The sequence below is a fragment of the Coregonus lavaretus genome (assembly GCF_964263955.1).
Source record: "Coregonus lavaretus genome assembly, chromosome: 16".
Taxonomy (NCBI): domain Eukaryota; kingdom Metazoa; phylum Chordata; class Actinopteri; order Salmoniformes; family Salmonidae; genus Coregonus; species Coregonus lavaretus.
The window spans coordinates 17,768,860-17,785,573 of NC_140003.1; the positions used below are offsets into that span (position 1 = coordinate 17,768,860).

General features: G+C 41.8%; 1 protein-coding gene across 1 annotated transcript; it reads left to right on the forward strand.

Moving 5' to 3' along the window:
- Nucleotides 1–7,101: 7,101 nt before the first annotated feature.
- LOC311143693 (pyridoxal kinase-like) lies at nt 7,102–15,879 on the forward strand. The gene is made up of 11 exons (XM_084179565.1): nt 7,102–7,363; nt 7,733–7,787; nt 10,937–11,041; nt 11,246–11,329; nt 11,446–11,480; nt 11,662–11,747; nt 13,775–13,820; nt 14,164–14,275; nt 14,415–14,551; nt 14,679–14,745; nt 14,837–15,879. Exons 1-11 carry the CDS (start codon nt 7,283–7,285, stop codon nt 14,947–14,949), a joined length of 921 nt encoding a protein of 306 aa, XP_084035691.1. The 5' UTR covers nt 7,102–7,282; the 3' UTR covers nt 14,950–15,879.
- The last annotated feature ends 835 nt before the right edge of the window (nt 15,880–16,714 follow it).

Here is a 16,714-nt window from a genome sequence, read left to right on the forward strand (position 1 = left end):
CCCCAAGAACACCATCCCAACTGTGAAGAATGGAGGTGGAAACATCATTCTTTGGGGATGCTTTTCTGCAAAGGGGACAGGACGACTGCACCGTATTGAGGGGAGGATGGATGGGGCCATGTATCGCGAGATCTTGGCCAACAACCTCCTTCCCTCAGTAAGAGCATTGAAGATGGGTCGTGGCTGGGTCTTCCAGCATGACAACGACCCGAAACACACAGCCAGGGCAACTAAGGAGTGGCTCCGTAAGAAGCATCTCAAGGTCCTGGAGTGGCCTAGCCAGTCTCCAGACCTGAACCCAATAGAAAATCTTTGGAGGGAGCTGAAAGTCTGTATTGCCCAGCAACAGCCCAGAAAAGGATCTGGAGAAGGTCTGTATGGAGGAGTGGGCCAAAATCCCTGCTGCAGTGTGTGCAAACCTGGTCAAGAACTACAGGAAACGTATGATCTCTGTAATTGCAAACAAAGGTTTCTGTACCAAATATTAAGTTCTGCTTTTCTGATGTATCAAATACTTATGTCATGCAATAGAATGCAAATTAATTACTCAAAAATCATACAATGTGATTTTCTGGTTTTAGATTCCGTCTCTCACAGTTGAAGTGTACCTATGATAAAAATTACAGACCTCTACATGCTTTGTAAGTAGGAAAACCTGCAAAATCGGCAGTGTATCAAATACTTGTTCTCCTATTGTAGATGGCGATAATTAGCATAACGCTCAGTGCTTTCCCGCCAAACATTCCTTTGTTCTTTGAGCAGCGTTATTGCATGAGTCAGGCTGGGGCGAGCAACTACAGCGCTGCCCAATTCGTTGCTATTTCGCCAATACAGGTGCATGGTGACTCCACTTACGTCAGCGCCGTCATGCTTACCCCTGCTGAGAGCCAGTGGCTCTAGCACATAGAGATAGATCTATCTCTTTTAGGACTCTGGTGCCCAAAAGCCTGTTTTAGCATGTGCAGCGCCATTGAGGACTTTCACCATTTTTATGCAGTTAACTTGGTGGGACTTCCTATGGGTTAAGGAAGGTTCACATAATTCCATCCAGGTTATTAGGAGGGATCAGCCAATGAATTATACACATGAGCATACATTTCATAACTGCAGATGGCAGTAAATCGCCAACCATGGCTTTATACCTATTCAAACAGCACACTCTGTGGCCGTATGCACCCTTTCAGTTTGTTTACCAACTCATAGAATTAGTGAAAGAAAACTGACTACTTCAAAATGTAGATGGCCTCAATGGCGCTGCCCTTGAGTCATGGGTAACGGCATACGTGTAGTGTGTCTGAAAGTGGGCGAGGCAAAATAAGTGGGTGGATCAGCTAATTGGGCAGATTTGTTGCCACTCAAGACCGTTTTGCCTGGCTGGATTGGGCTGCAGGATGAGTCAATTAACCAGTGCGAATCACTACACTGTAAACCCCAATGTGCTGTCATTACTCAAAGCTTATAAGGAAACCCACATGATTTTGTAGTCATTACTCAAACCAATAGAGTCACTGTGACCCTGTAGGGGTTCCAGATTTGAGTTGTATCAGCTTGAAAATGTTGAGTAACACCCCCACTAAACCATGCATCCAATATAATTTTCCAGTGTGCCTTGCCTTTTCGAGTGAATTGTAGAGTTACAAACCATGACTGTTTTTGTTAATGACAGAAACATGGTTGTTGAATTCATTTATTTTCAGTCCTGTGATCTTCACCAAGTGAGATCCTAGGCGAATGTTATCATTATAATTAAACTCTTTATGACAATAAATTACATATCTGGGAAGGCCTATTTTGAAAAAGTGACTTTGTTATAATAACAAAAACAAAAGGGTGCTTTTTAGTCGTTCAGTTTTTATTGTTATTCTATTTTTGATATCCTCTTATGTTTGTTATTATTTTCATTGTTTTTATTTGTTTTTTCCTGTAAAGCACATTGTGTTGCATTCCATTTCTAAAATGTGCAGTATAAATAAAGCTTGATTGGATTTGATGGATTCTCATTTAGTTTTGCGTCAATACTGAGGAGTATTTCTGTCTGTAATAAAGCCCTTTTGTGGGGAAAACCTCATTCTGATTGGCTGGGCCTGGCTCCCCAGTGGCCTGGCTCCCCAAGTGGGTGAGCCTATGCCCTCCCAGGCCCACCCATGGCTGCACCCCTGCCCAGTCATGTGAAATACATAGATGTATTTATTTCAATTGACTGATTTTCTTATATGAACTGTAACTCAGTAAAATCTTTGAAATTGTTGCATTCATATTTTTGTTCAGTATAGATGTCATCTTCATACAGTCTATTCAGTGGGGAGGGAATGAACGTTAACAACACCGGGACACAATGTCCTTCGCTCCCGCTTGCCAGGCACTGTTGTTGCCAGGCACTGTTGTCCCGCAACAGCGTGGGAAGTACAGTACCAGTCAAAAGTTTGGACACACCTACTCATTCCAGGGTTCTTCTTTAATTTTCTACATTGTAGAATAATAGTGAAGACATCAAAACTATGAAATAACACATATTGAATCATGTAGTAACCAAAAAAGTGTTAAACAAATCAAAATATATTTTATATTTGAGATTCTTCAAAGTAGCCACCCTTTGCCTTGATGACAGCTTTGCACACTCTTGGCATTCTCTCAACCAGCTCCATGAGGAATGCTTTTCCAACAGTCTTGAAGGAGTTCCCACATATGCTGAGCACTTGTTGGCTGCTTTTCCTTCACTCTGCGGTCCAACTCATCCCAAACCATCTCAATTGGGTCAAGGTCAGGTGATTGTGGAGGCCAGGTCATCTGATGCAGCACTCCATCGCTCTCCTTCTTGGTCAAATAGCCCTTACACAGCCTGGAGGTGTGTTTTGGGTCATTGTCCTAGATAGGATGGCGTATCGCTGCAGAATGCTGTGGTAGCAATGCTGGTTAAGTGTGCCTTGAATTCTAAATAAATCACTGACAGTGTCACCAGCAAAGCACCCCCACACCATCACACCTCCTCCTCCATAATTCACGGTGGGAACCACACATGCGGAGATCATCCGTTCACCTACTCTGCATCTCACAATGAAACTGCGGGTTGGAAACAAAAATCTCAAATTTGAACTCATCAGACCAAAGGACAGATTTCCACCGGTCTAATGTCTCTGTGAAGCATATATTTGGGCTGCAATCTGAGGTGCAGTTAACTCTAATGAACTTATCCTCTGCAGCAGAGTTAACTTTGGGTCTTCCTTTCCTGTGGCGGTCCTCATGAGAGCCAGTTTCATCAAAGCGCTTGATGGTTTTTGCGACTGCACTTGAAGAAACTTTCAAAGTTCTTGAATTTTTCAGGATTGACTGACCTTCTTGTATTAAAGTAATGATGGACTGTCATTTCTCTTTGCTTATTTGAGCTGTTCTTGCCATAATATGGACTTGGTCTTTTGCCAAATAGGGCTATCTTCTGTATACCACCCCTACCTTGTCACAACACAACTGATTGGCTGAAACGCATTAAGAAGGAAAGAAATTCCATTTCATATGATATGTTACGAATTACAATTCGTATGATATATTACGAATTGCAATTCGTAAAATATGTTAGAAATTTGATAAACGTATGACATGTTACAAATTTACATTTACTATGTTACGTCTAGTCTATGAAACCAGACTGAGTATGCAGTTACCCATGGGAGAGGCTATAAGGACATTCCTGGTGCCCAAAATGATGAAGTATGTCGCGCAGCTGAGAGTCAAGTGGAGATTAATGGATTCGGTTCAGTCAGTCAACCTGATAAGCCCTGCTAGCTAGTTTATGCTGCTGGCCAGCTGGCAACAACAGCAGCAGCATGTTGCTAGTTAAACCTTGTAAAATAAAGTGTGTTTATTTCGATGGGCGAGAGAGAATTTACTTTTAGTAAGTTATTGGTCACCATTTGGAATCTGGATGTCACCGTGACAAAATGAGATAATGTAATGACAAGGCGGAGTGAATGACCAGTGATTTGGTGTTGTATCGAGGTGTTTCCCACTGTTGCCACTGGGCAGCAGTTGCTTCACGGGCAGCTGTATCTCATGTCGCTGGCGGTAGTTAACGTGGCCAATTTCCATCTCACTTGATTATATTTTGAGTAAGCAGGATAACAGCATACACGAGAAATAACTTGTAATATTGGTAGTAACCATCTGGATCTCAGGGTGATACAGTCTACTGCTCAAGGGGAGACTTTTTGTGCTGCAAGCCGGCAACACAAGGGGGTGGGAAGAAAAATATTTGAATTTGGCCTTTAAAATATAACCTATAGAAACGCGTTGAATTAGACATTCATAAATGGAAAAACAGACAGTAACGAAACAAAAAAATCACAAGGAATAAGGTTAAGTATCTGTCCTATATCTTGGAGATATAAGAAAGCTCAGGAAATATTTTTGTTTTTTGGACACCTATTTAACCCCTTTTTTTTGTTGGCACAATACTGCCTCCATACTCCCATATTTTTTGTATTTACTTACTACCGGGTTATTTTCAGACGAGTCCCGTGACAGTTGTGGGGGTTTCATCTGTCCATAGAGTGGTCATACTATTTAGTAGACCCAACCATTCGTATGCTACATACATTTTAGTGAGAAGGAGGATTTTGGGGATGTCTCTTAGTTTGATAAACAGTGCTGTAGCTCTGCCACTTTCCACCAAAGATGCTGAAGGCAGATGCGGTGGATTGAGATGCAGCCCATACAAAAAAAAACACACTATTGGCTTAAACTGACTGATTTTGATGGGGATTTGTTATTATGTTAATTATATTGGCTCATGGGTGCATCAATAGACTCTTAAGGATTTTAAACTAGCTAGCTGTGGAGGGCTCATTAGGACGACTGACTGAACCGAATCCGTTACGGCTCATGTACACTAGCACGCGGTAAATTTTCCGCGTGCCGCTTCGGCCGCTCAGAGTGGTTCGCTTGTGGGCGTGCTGGCATCATATGGCAGTATATAGCAGCAAGCTCGTTGTGCATCAATAATTCAGCATAGCAAGTTTGTATGAAGGTCTGGTTATTAAATGGGTAAATAGTTTAATCCATTCTCTGTTTTATGAATTTATTCACAGGTAAATAGTAATATGCTCTAAACCGCTCTGGTGACAAACAAACATCGTTGCCCTGTCTCCAAATGGAATAACCTATTCAAGTAAGTAAATACATTTGGAAAATGTAAAAAAAGATGTATTATTAGCTAGCTAGCTACAGTGCAGGCTAACTCAAATGAGCTGCTAACGTAGCTAGATACCTATCTAGCCAACTTTACATACTGTATAGCTAGCTAGCTACAGTAAGTGAATTAAATATCACCAGCTACCTAACTTCATATTAGCTAGCTAAACACAAACTCCAAATGCATTTGTAGGTAGCTAGCTAACAGCCATGGAAGAGGGTGAAAGGATAGCGCAGCTCCAGCTGTCAAGGAAGGGAGAGAGTAGGCTATTCTGGGTAGGGCAGGTACTTTTGTGTAGTTCCAGTACCTAGAAAGAAAAACTGAGGACAGAGATAATAGCAACATAATTTTCATTATATTCAGTGCTGTCTAATTTGAGTATAATGAAGCCTGTGTCTTGTGATGTTTTCTGTCCTCAGATACAGAGAGCTGTGACAGCGTGTCTGCAGATGAACAGGTCCCAATGAACAGCAGTGGTTCGCAGTCCTGGTCCTGGGGACTCAAAGCGGTGCACATTTTTGTTTTTGCCTTAGCACTACGCAGCTGATTCAAATGATCAACTCATCATCAAGTTTCAAGTGGTATTTGGGTATTAATTTGTGATGCTATCCTTGATACGATCCTGCTGTTGTCACATGCACCCATCTATCCAATGTTATCATGATTTGTTACAAGAGATATTATACTTTAGTAATCCACAATGACCTGGTGATGTAAAAGTCTAATGATGACATTATCTTCCATATTCCTACAGATACCTTGCAACTGGAGATTCCTTCAAAACGATTGCCCACAGTTACCGTGTAGGGCACTGCACGGTTGGGTGCATTGTCGCGAGTGTAACCAGGGCCATCTGGGACTTCCTCATGGGGGAATTCAGGCCTGTGTGAAGGCTACCTGTGTCCTGCATAACTTCATGAGGATGGACACGAGGACCTGCAGCTCGCCACCGTGTGCCAGAGGAGAGGTCTGCTCTGCAGGATGTTGCACAGATGGGGGCCAACAACGCAGCATGGGAGGCAATCCGTGTGCGGGAGACCTTCACCTCCTGCTTCTTTGAAGAGGGTGCTGTTCCCTGGCAACACCTTGTGCCATAGACTACACTATGCACAACCAAAGGCTCTTTTAAGAGCCACCCACATTGCAATAAGAGTATTCTTACATTTACATTTTACATTTACGTCATTTAGCAGACGCTCTTATCCAGAGCGACTTACAAATAGGTGCATTCACCCTATAGCCAGTGGGATAACCACTTTACAATATCTTTTTTATTTTTATTTTATTTTTAGGGGGGGGGTAGAAGGATTACTTTATCCTATCCCAGGTATTCCTTCTTCCATTTACTTAACTATGTCAACTGAAGTTATTAAATTCCCAGTTTCCCTCCCTTTGATTTCTACTTCTCAGGTGAGGGCCTGTTCAGGTAAGTGTGATGTCTGCACAAAAACAAAACAGGCTCTTTTAAGAGAGTCACCCATATTGAAAAATTTTAGATCAGTTAGACACCTGACCCCATACACAGGAGCTCTCCCATTACCCATACTTGCGGCCCATGCCCTCACATACTCCATAATGGGACACATTAAATGTTGCGTCCTCTAAATATTTCTAGGCTCTAGCACAGCTTGAAAGATAAGTGAATTTCACAACGCTAGTTCAAAGGACCCCATTTCCGTTTCACCGCCTTTAAAGTTGAATGTGTCTAAACAAACTGTTTGCCTAACTCCGACCCTATGCAACCCATGATTGAATCAATTTGAATGTCTGTTTACATTGGGATAGTCTGACTGATTCATTTATCGTACTGGAAACTTGTAAATCATTATCCACTTGTGGCGCAGGTGACTTCTTAGGTGTCCATATAGTTGCCTGAGATATTGCAGCAAGTCAGTCTTCTGGAAGTGTGTCAAGCGGTTTCGTGTTATTTTTTTTGTAGTCTACACAGCCCAGAGGAATGAATATTGCTGGAGTTTTCTCACTTGCATTGAGTTTCCTCATGTAGCTAAACGCTCGTGTACAGGATTATTTGCTCAAGCGTGATTAGAAACCCATTTTATTCCACAGCCCTCGTATCTTTAAAACGGAATTCTTGAAATGGAGTGCCGTGTGTTGTCTGTTCAGAGTCATGTTGTCAGGGGATACGTCGGGAATAAATCGGCAACATTCCCATTGCAGGTAAGAAATTAATATTTGTACGCTGCTTGCAGAGGGTTTGCAATGTATGCACGTTTGACAGCTCTGCTCGACTAGCCTGGCTACTAAAGATGCTGAGAAAGGGGAGAGAGTACAGCCAAGGGTTTGGAGGGATTCGCAAAATTGGTCAGATTAGCAGAATTTAGTCACAGAATTAACAGAAATGCTCAAAATAGTAATGCAGAATAACAGAGGATACAGTGTACACAACCTGTTCATTCAGACATAATGAATGAATCAATGCAGTGAGTTTTATGATGTTGACCTCAAATGATTGTGTGTGTTCATGAAGAAAGATGGCATACGCCCACAAAAGTGAAGCATTGTTATGAGCTGCTTCTCTCCTCTCAGGTGCTGGGGTTTGAAGTGGACTCCATCAACTCGGTGCAATTCTCCAATCACACAGGTATGTAGGCCTACAGTGCAGTAATTCCATGCTCTAATATAACATTTTACAAAAACAATTGGCAACAATAGGCTACTTATATAAAAGCACACCAGAAGAAAATCAAATCAAGAATCAAATCAAATCCTATCTCTGGTTGTAAAATGTATGTCTTTGGATCCTTTTTGTCCCATATCAGTAGCCAATATCGTCTTGGCCCATCCCCATCTCGGCCCACATTCAAGATTTCAGTGAATGTGTTTAGTAAGCACAGTGTGTAGCCTAGCTATAGTGGTCTGTAACACTAGTCTCACCCTCTACTTTTTGTGGAGCTCTTTTTTTAACCTCTCCTCCCCCAAGCTCAAGTGTCCCACTTCCACTCAGAGAAGAAGAATTGAGACTTTGTGCTTATCCCAAATTAGTTTTTGGCTCTAACTTGTTCGATTCATTAACCCACTGTGTCTCCCAAAACACTTTTTCTAATGTTAGGTCATAAAATACTGAAAGTTTCGGAGTGAATGATGATACAATGATCTCATACATTACATGAAATCCAAGTTCTCTGTAAGGTGTTGGAGATAGGCCTACAGGTAACGATTGATAGTCCATCTATTACATTTAACTGTACAGAAAGAAGGGGGATACTGAACTGTTAAGTAATGGGTTCGTAGAGTGCATGCCATTCATTCAGAGATTGAACACTGGGATGGTTGTTTTTTTACTTCTAGTAGGCTGCAGTAGCTATGTTAGCTCATGCTTGACCTTTCAGTATGGGGGTTGGCAGTGGACAAAATAGTCTGCCATGAATCTTTTGATGGTGAGAAGTTAAGATCAATGTCAAGTTATGCCTACAGATCTCAGCCCAATCTACAGTGGAGCTCTGTTTTTCCTTTACTTTTCCCCTTCACCCCCACAGTCCCCCTTCTCTCTCTGATCTTGGGTCTAGGCCAAGGGGGCCTCTCCTAAACTCAGTGGGAAACCTGTATGGCCTGGTTGGAAATGTATTCCCCTCATTCATTCTTGATCCTGGAATGTCTCTTCATGATTTAACATATAAGCTAGCTTTGTTATCTGACTTACAGGAAAGTACAGTGGAGTTAATATCTGACTTGATAGCGTAGTTTAAAGAAGTTCAGTGAGTTGCTCTCCTGTCTGTTAGTGTTAAGTGAAACCAGAATGTGTGTCAGTGAGTTCACTACCTACAGGGAAGTCTAACCGAGAGCTGGTGGGGAGGACAAGGAAGGAGTGAATGTAGAGAGGGGAGAGATACGGTGGGAAAAAAGCAGACAGACATTTTGTAGCCTGATAACTTCACTCTGGCCTCAATAAGGTCTGTGCCTGTACATAGAGTTTTTGTCCAAATCATTAATTGCCATCAACAAATGATGTATGTGATGGTTCAAGTGCAGCCTTTCCTTGGAGTTCAGCCCACTGTGCCCCCTCCCTATCACGTTACTGGCCAACTGTTTGAGTGCTAGCCCATGCTCATGACCTACTATAATTTCCCTTGAATGTGTTCAACTGATGTTCAGGGTTAAAGTGAATAAACACATTCCTTATATGTTTGAGCTCTTAAACCCAAGACTGTATTCTTTCTTCCCCTGCAGGTGGTTTATTGGAATATGTTTAGAGATTAGAATCGTTGCTAGGCCTGTTTCTTGCTCAGTTGTGAATGGCTTTTATTTTATTTTTCTATGAGCTGCTATGTCCTCAGCCCAATGTCAGAGATACAAATGCTAGAGGAATGATTGATGCAGGTAACTGAATTCTAACAATGGAGATTGTAATCAGTCTTCCTCTGTCAGAATGTTTGGTTGTCTCTCAGCCTCTTCGTCTCTCCCAAATCCACACTCTGATTAACTGCTTGACAACTTCTACTTCACATTTCCGACTGCTGGTCATAAGAACAACACAGCTAGACTATATAATGATTTGAATGGCTACAGATAAGAGTTTCTGTATCCCAATTTGCCCAGGTTAAAAATAATAGAGGCCAACCGATATATTGGCCTTTTACCACTATAAATAGGATAGGGAAAAAAGGACTCTCATGCTTATCTGAACACTTGAGGCCATTCTCATGATGTCATTATTGTCATTAATGTTTTGGTAACCTTCCCCAGATCTGTGCCTCAACACAATCCTGTCTCGTAGCTCTACGGACAATTCCTTCGACCTCATGGCTTGGTTTTTGCTCAGACATGCACTGTCAACTCTGGGACCTTATTTAGACAGGTGTGTGCCTTTCCAAATCATGTCCAATCAATTGAATTTACCACAGGTGGACTCCAAGTTTTAGAAACATCTCAAGGATGATCGATGGAAACAGGATGCACCTGAGTTCAATTTCCAGTCTCATAGCAAAGGGTCTGAATACTTTTAATTTTTAATAAATGTGCAAATTTTTATAAAAACCTGTTTTCGCTTTGTCATTATGGGGTATTGTGTGTAGATTGATGAGGAAAATATTAATTTAATCAATTTTAGAACATGGCTGTAACGTAACAAAATGTGGAAAAGGGGAAGGGGTCTGAATACTTTCCGAATGCACTTTATGTTGGTATCGGTAAGTTTTGTCCCACTAAAAATCGGAATTGGACCCTAAAAAACATATCACTAAGGCTCTAAAAAAACATGGAAATCTCTGCGCGTGTGCAGGATTTTTTTTTTTTTTACGTAGGTGAGTGCCCACTCCACTGCCTACGTAGCTGCTGTGCTGTGTGCTCCGCTGCCGCTTCCCCCTCCTTGAGCGCCTATGTCTGGTCAATGGTGTAGCCTACAAACTTCATGTTGTAAACAAAACTAATGTGTGCGTAAAATAACACATGCGCAGAACATGATCTGGATCCTTAGCTTTAAGAAAGAGGTTTCTGGAGGGGGGGCCTGGGTGAAAACGATGTATCCGTAGCCATGGCCTATAATGATTGATGACTGGGAGATCAGTGTTTCTATAATCACCTTAGCAACCAAGTCTGCCTCTGGAATTCCTTCAAAGAACCCAGTCTGGTGAATTTACCAGTCCACATTCTCCCTCCATAAACAATAGCCCCCCCCTGTTGTTTGAACTTTTCATTCAGGGTATTGGCAGGCACTTGCAGACTTATCAATCTGTTGAGTGAAGTCTTAAGGTGTTCCGTTACCTCTGACCATTGACATCTCTTGTTTCCAAGGTTACTCTCATTGGAAAGGGCAAGTGCTGACGGCAGATGAACTGAACGTTCTCTATGAGGGTATCAAACTCAATAACGTCAACCGTTATGACTACGTCCTCACAGGTGAGAAAGCTGTTTCCATTGTCAATATGGATTCTGCCATTTTAAGCAGTTTTATAACATTTACATAATATTATGTAGGAGTATTATGGCTGTGTTGACCTTTAACCTAATGATCTGTAAAAATTCTAATAAGTTCGTTTTCTGTAATGTTTACACATGAGGTATGTGACCTTTGCATAACCCATAGATCTTCTCTTCCCCAAGGGTACACCAGGGACACATCTTTCCTAGAGACGGTGGTGGACATTGTTCAGGAGCTGAAGAGGTTGAACCCAAAACTGGTATATGGTGAGTAGCCATTGCTACACAGATGTGTATTCCATATAGCTGCATACAGTAAGGTTTGGGATGAATGTAGAGCTTGGATGTGAGTGTGTTCTTATATATTTGCTTTGTGTTATCAGTGTGTGATCCAGTGATGGGAGACCAAGGCACTATGGTAAGTATACCATGCTTATAGTCATTTTATTATAATATTTTTTATCCATGCTTATTATAGTAATTTTCTATTATTATTATTATTATTATTATTATTATTATTATTATATAGTCCTGTTTTTCTTCAAACATGTTCAAACCACTAATATGTGCACTCATGAACCTAATACCCTCTTTTCCAGTATGTCCCTGAGAATATACTGCCTGTTTACAGAGACAAAGTCGTAGCAGTGGCTGACATCCTTACACCCAACCAGTTTGAGGCAGAGTGAGTACAGTTGCTACTAGGATACATTGGGTTGCATTTATTAAGTTGCTATGTCCATGTGCTGCACAACATGCCATAATGTACAGTTGAAGTCGGAAGTTTACATACACTTAGGTTGGAGTCATTAAAACTTATTTTTCAACCACTCCACACATTTTTACAACAATTGTTACAGACAGATTATTTCACTTATAATTCACTGTATCACAATTCCAGTGGGTCAGAAGTTTACATCCACTAAGTTGAATGTGCCTTTAAACAGCTTGGAAAATTCCAGAAAATTATGTCATGGCTTTAGAAGCTTCTGATAGGCTAATTGACATCACTTGAGTCAATTGGAGGTGTACCTGTGGATATATTTTAACTCAGTGCCTCTTTGCTTGACATCATGGGAAAATCAAAAGAAATCAGCCAAGACCTCAGAAAAAAGATTGTAGACCTCCACAAGTCTGGTTCATCCTTGGGAGCAATTTCCAAACGCCTGAAGGTACCACGTTCATCTTTACAAACAATAGTACGCAAGTATAAACACCATGGGACCACGCAGCCGTCATACCGCTCAGGAAGGAGACGCGTTCTGTCTCCTAGAGATGAACGAACTTTGGTGCGAAAAGTGCAAATCAAACCCAGAACAACAGCAAAGGACCTTTTGAAGATGCTGGAGGAAACAGGTACAAAAGTATCTATATCCACAGTAAAACTAGTCCTATATCGTCGACATAACCTGAAAGGCCGCTCAGCAAGGAAGAAGCCACTGCTCCAAAACCGCCATAAAAAAGCCAGACTACGGTTTACAACTGCACATGGGGACAAAGATCGTATTTTTTGGAGAAATGTCCTCTGGTCTGATGAGAAAAAAAAATAGAACTGTTTGGCCATAATGACCATCGTTATGTTTCGAGGAAAAAGGGGGTTGCTTGCAAGCCGAAGAACACCATCCCAACTGTGAAGGACAGGGGTGGCAGCATCATGCTGTGGGGGTGCTTTGCTGCAGGAGGGACTGGTGTACTTCACAAAATAGATGGCATCATGAGGAAGGAAAATAATGTGGATATATTGAAGCAACATCTCAAGACATCAGTCAGGAAGTTAAAGCTTGGTCGCAAATTGGTCTTCCAAATGGACAATGACCCCAAGCATTCTTCCAATGTTGTGGCAAAATGACTTAAGGACATCAAAGTCAAGGTTTTGGAGTGGCCATCACAAAGCCCTGACCTCAATCCTATAGAACATTTGTGGGCAGAACTGAAAAAGAGTGTGCGAGCAAGGAGGCCTACAAACCTGACTCAGTTACACCAGCTCTGTCAGGAGGAAAGGGCCAAAATTCACCCAACTTATTGTGGGAAGTTTGTGGAAGGCTACCCGAAACGTTTGACCCAAGTTAAACAATTTAAAGGCAATGCTACCAAATACTAATTGAGTGTATGTAAACTTCTGACCCACTGGGAATGTGATGAAAGAAATAAAAGCTGAAATAAATCATTCTCTCTACAATTATTCTGACATTTCACATTCTTAAAATAAAGTGGTGATCCTAAGACCTAAGGGAATTTTTACTAGGATTAAATGTCAGGAATTGTGAAAAACTGAGTTTAAATGTATTTGGCTGAAGTGTATGTAAACTTCCGACTTCAACTGTAGCTATCACAGTAACGAGAGAATGAATGCTTACTACAATATTACTACCCAATAAAAAAATGGTTGCTGTTCTTAGCCCTTTGTAGAATAACCCTTATTGGACAAAAACCATTTGTTCCCTTATGTTTTATTCGTAAAGCAACAGACCAAACCTTTCCCCAGCCCTTTAAGTGAACACTGTGCCCTGGTTTATGCATTCGTCATTACACGTGGCTTGACTTGATTTGCCCTGCACACGAGTTCACCTTCTGGACAAATGTAAAATAGCATTGGCTAAAAGAAAAGGCCAGTTTTACACAGAGCATTTTGATGTGTGTATGTGTGCAATTATGTCTTGAACCTCTCTGTGCTTGTACTGTGTGTATAACCTCTCAGAATGTGTTTCTTAGGCTGCTGACGGGGAGGAAGATCAGCACAGAAAAAGATGCTCTTGAGGTGGGTTCCATTGTCCACCACTTAAATCTTGTAGAGCTAATACACATTATGATGATGGTTGTAATGGTCAGGATGATGATGGTGGTGGTGGGGCGGCAGGTAGCTTAGTGGGTAAGAGCGTTGTGCCAGTAACCGAAAGGTCGCTGGTTCTAATCCCCGAGCCGACTAGGTGAAAAATCTGTCGATGTGCCCTTGAGCAAGGCACTTAACCCTAATTGCTCCTGTAAGTCGCTCTGGATAAGAGCGTCTGCTAAATGACTAAAATGTAAATGTAAATGTAAAAAATGTGATGATGATGGTTTTAATCTTGACTGATGATGGTGAAGGCTCCTTGCTCTCGCAGGTGATGGACCTGCTCCACCAGATGGGCCCTGATACGGTAGTCCTCACCAGCACAGATCTGATCTCTCCTCATGGGGACCAGTTGCTAGTGGCCCTCGGAAGCCAGAAGATGGGTAAGGCAAGGGCCGGAAGGAAGGGCTCTGACTGGTAAAGAAATGTGTCCCTTTAGGTTCTGGGTAGTGCATGTGGAAAGTTTAACTTGACAACATGTTAAAAGGTAACAGACATACTCACACTGTGTCCTTTCTTCAGTGAGACCAGATGGGACTAAGTCCACCCAGAAGATTCGGCTGGAGATGCCCAAGGTGGATGCAGTGTTTGTGGGAACGGGAGACCTGTTCGCTGCCATGCTGCTGGCCTGGACCCACCACCACCCCAAAGACCTGAAGGTCAGTAATACAGGGGACTGGGGAGATAACAACCAAGCTACATAATCATTTACTAATGTAATAAATGTGGTTTGATTTATGGATGAACAAGTCTATCTTTTCTTATCTACTTTGTCATCTCTTTTAGGCTGCCTGTGAGAAGACTGTCTCTGTCCTGCACCATGTTATCAAGAGGACCATTACCTATGCCAACAGTGAGATGATATAGAAGTCTCTGCCTGCCTGTCTGTATGCCTGTCTAATTTATATTCCAGTCTTTCTAACATCTCTCCTCTTCTCCATCAGAGATGGCCGGCCCCGGTAAGAGACCCAGCCCTGCTCAGTTGGAGCTGAGGATGGTCCAGAGCAAAAAAGACATTGAGGACCCGGCCATCGTAGTGGAGGCCACCGTCTTATAACACCCAACGCCTCATAAATAGACATAGGATTTTTACACCATGAAATGTCATCTGACTTTGCCTTATAGGATCTCGTAGAGAGCACTATATTTTCATGATGGAGGTCAGTCTGGGTATTTACCCTGCGCACCGCACACACGCATATACTTAATCACTGCCATGTGTCTTTACTATGACCTGAGCCTTGTCACCCATTGGAAAGATGGTAAATGGTATTAGAGGGCCACAAACAGGGTAGGGGTATTACCGTACATCAGAATAGAGAAGTGGAGGTATGGATGCCTGATTGGCCCTCAATTTGGCGTGGGCATTGATTGGCATGGCATGGGCCCTGAGTTTCCCCTGACAATGTGAGCTGACCAGGAAAATCTCTGAGCCTCAGTTATGGGTTGGGGATAGATCATAGGCTTTTATCAGATACAGTGATGCATCAACATGAGTTGTGCTATCATGATCATGTTATGCAATACTAATCCATGCACATTTGATCATCAGATTTTCAATTGTCAATGTTTCATTTTAGGCAAAAAGTATATTATTTGATAGTTGAAAATTGTAGATGTTAGTTTTCATACTTTTTATGTTCCTTTTACTTGTACTACTAACGTGCTTTGTCTGTCCGAATACTAATACTTGTTATATAATTCTTAAATGTCTTACACATTTCAAACTGAGGTACCAATATTTGCACAGATAGTCTTGATAAACATGTTTATTATGAATTGTAATCATTGAATGTTTTTCATGGTCTTGATTGTCTCACTATTTTCTATCGTTACTAGAACACAGGCCTATGTCGGTATGAAAAAGTACAAATTGGCCTTAGCGGAGTGTGTTGGAGGAATATGTTTTGTATCTGTGCCTGCCAAGGTAATTAAATAAATCTTTACACAATGTTAGAAAGATATGTGCAAAACCTGAAGCTGCTGCTCTGAGATGGAGTATATAATAAATATTAATATTTTAATTAAACCCACAGGTCTCTAGTTTCTTCAAGCCTCTCTAAGGTGAGGGCCTCCTGTACCTGTTGCTTTGGTTCCCTTTGATGTGATTACAGTGAGATCAGTAGTTTTCTGTACTACACTCAAGAGTCATAGGGGCACTCTGTAGCTTTATGCAATGTTCTCATTGGAGTATTAATTGATCCCACAGGTATTGGTGCCTGGAAACAAATGATTTCTGCCAGCAGTGAATTTCTATTTTCTATATTGTTGTGGTTGTGCTTTCAATAATGGATATAATATGCCACAAAAGGTGAATGTTAGATATTATATAAATAGATTGGAGGAATATTACAGAACAGAACATTCAATTACTGGCTGGCTGGGGGCCTGTGTGCCTGTTGTATTCTGGTGAGATTAGGGGCAGGTTTCATAGCCTCAGATTGGTGCACTAATCCCAGCATGGATAGTTTGCATTAACCCAAATAAACAGGCAGGCCAAGTAAAGAAGCTCACGCTGTGCCAAGGCAACACCAACCAAGTTGATGAGTCATGCTTTTTGTTTGGGGTGTCTGACTGTAACTGTGCCAGGCCTGTCTGAGCAGCAACAACACTATCTGTGGTTAAACAACCAACACCTGAGCGCCACTGGAGGTTGAGGAGGCAGTGGTTAGTTACAGTAACCAGCAGAGGGCGTCAGACCGTTAGCCCTGATCCATCCCATGCTGCTCAGAGCTGGGCTGTACATGACTGTACAGAGGACCATCAATAACCATAAGGGGATAGCATGAATCTTCTTGATTGTTGGAATGGTTATCTAGACA

Excerpts from the sequence above, each read along its gene's own strand:
- LOC311143693 (XM_084179565.1), top strand. The coding sequence starts at position 7,283 with ATGGAGTGCCGTGTGTTGTCTGTTCAGAGTCATGTTGTCAGGGGATAC. Across the intron at positions 7,364-7,732 it reads CGGCAACATTCCCATTGCAG|GTGCTGGGGTTTGAAGTGGA; the intron begins GTAAGAAATTAA and ends CTCTCCTCTCAG. Across the intron at positions 11,330-11,445 it reads GAACCCAAAACTGGTATATG|TGTGTGATCCAGTGATGGGA; the intron begins GTGAGTAGCCAT and ends TTGTGTTATCAG.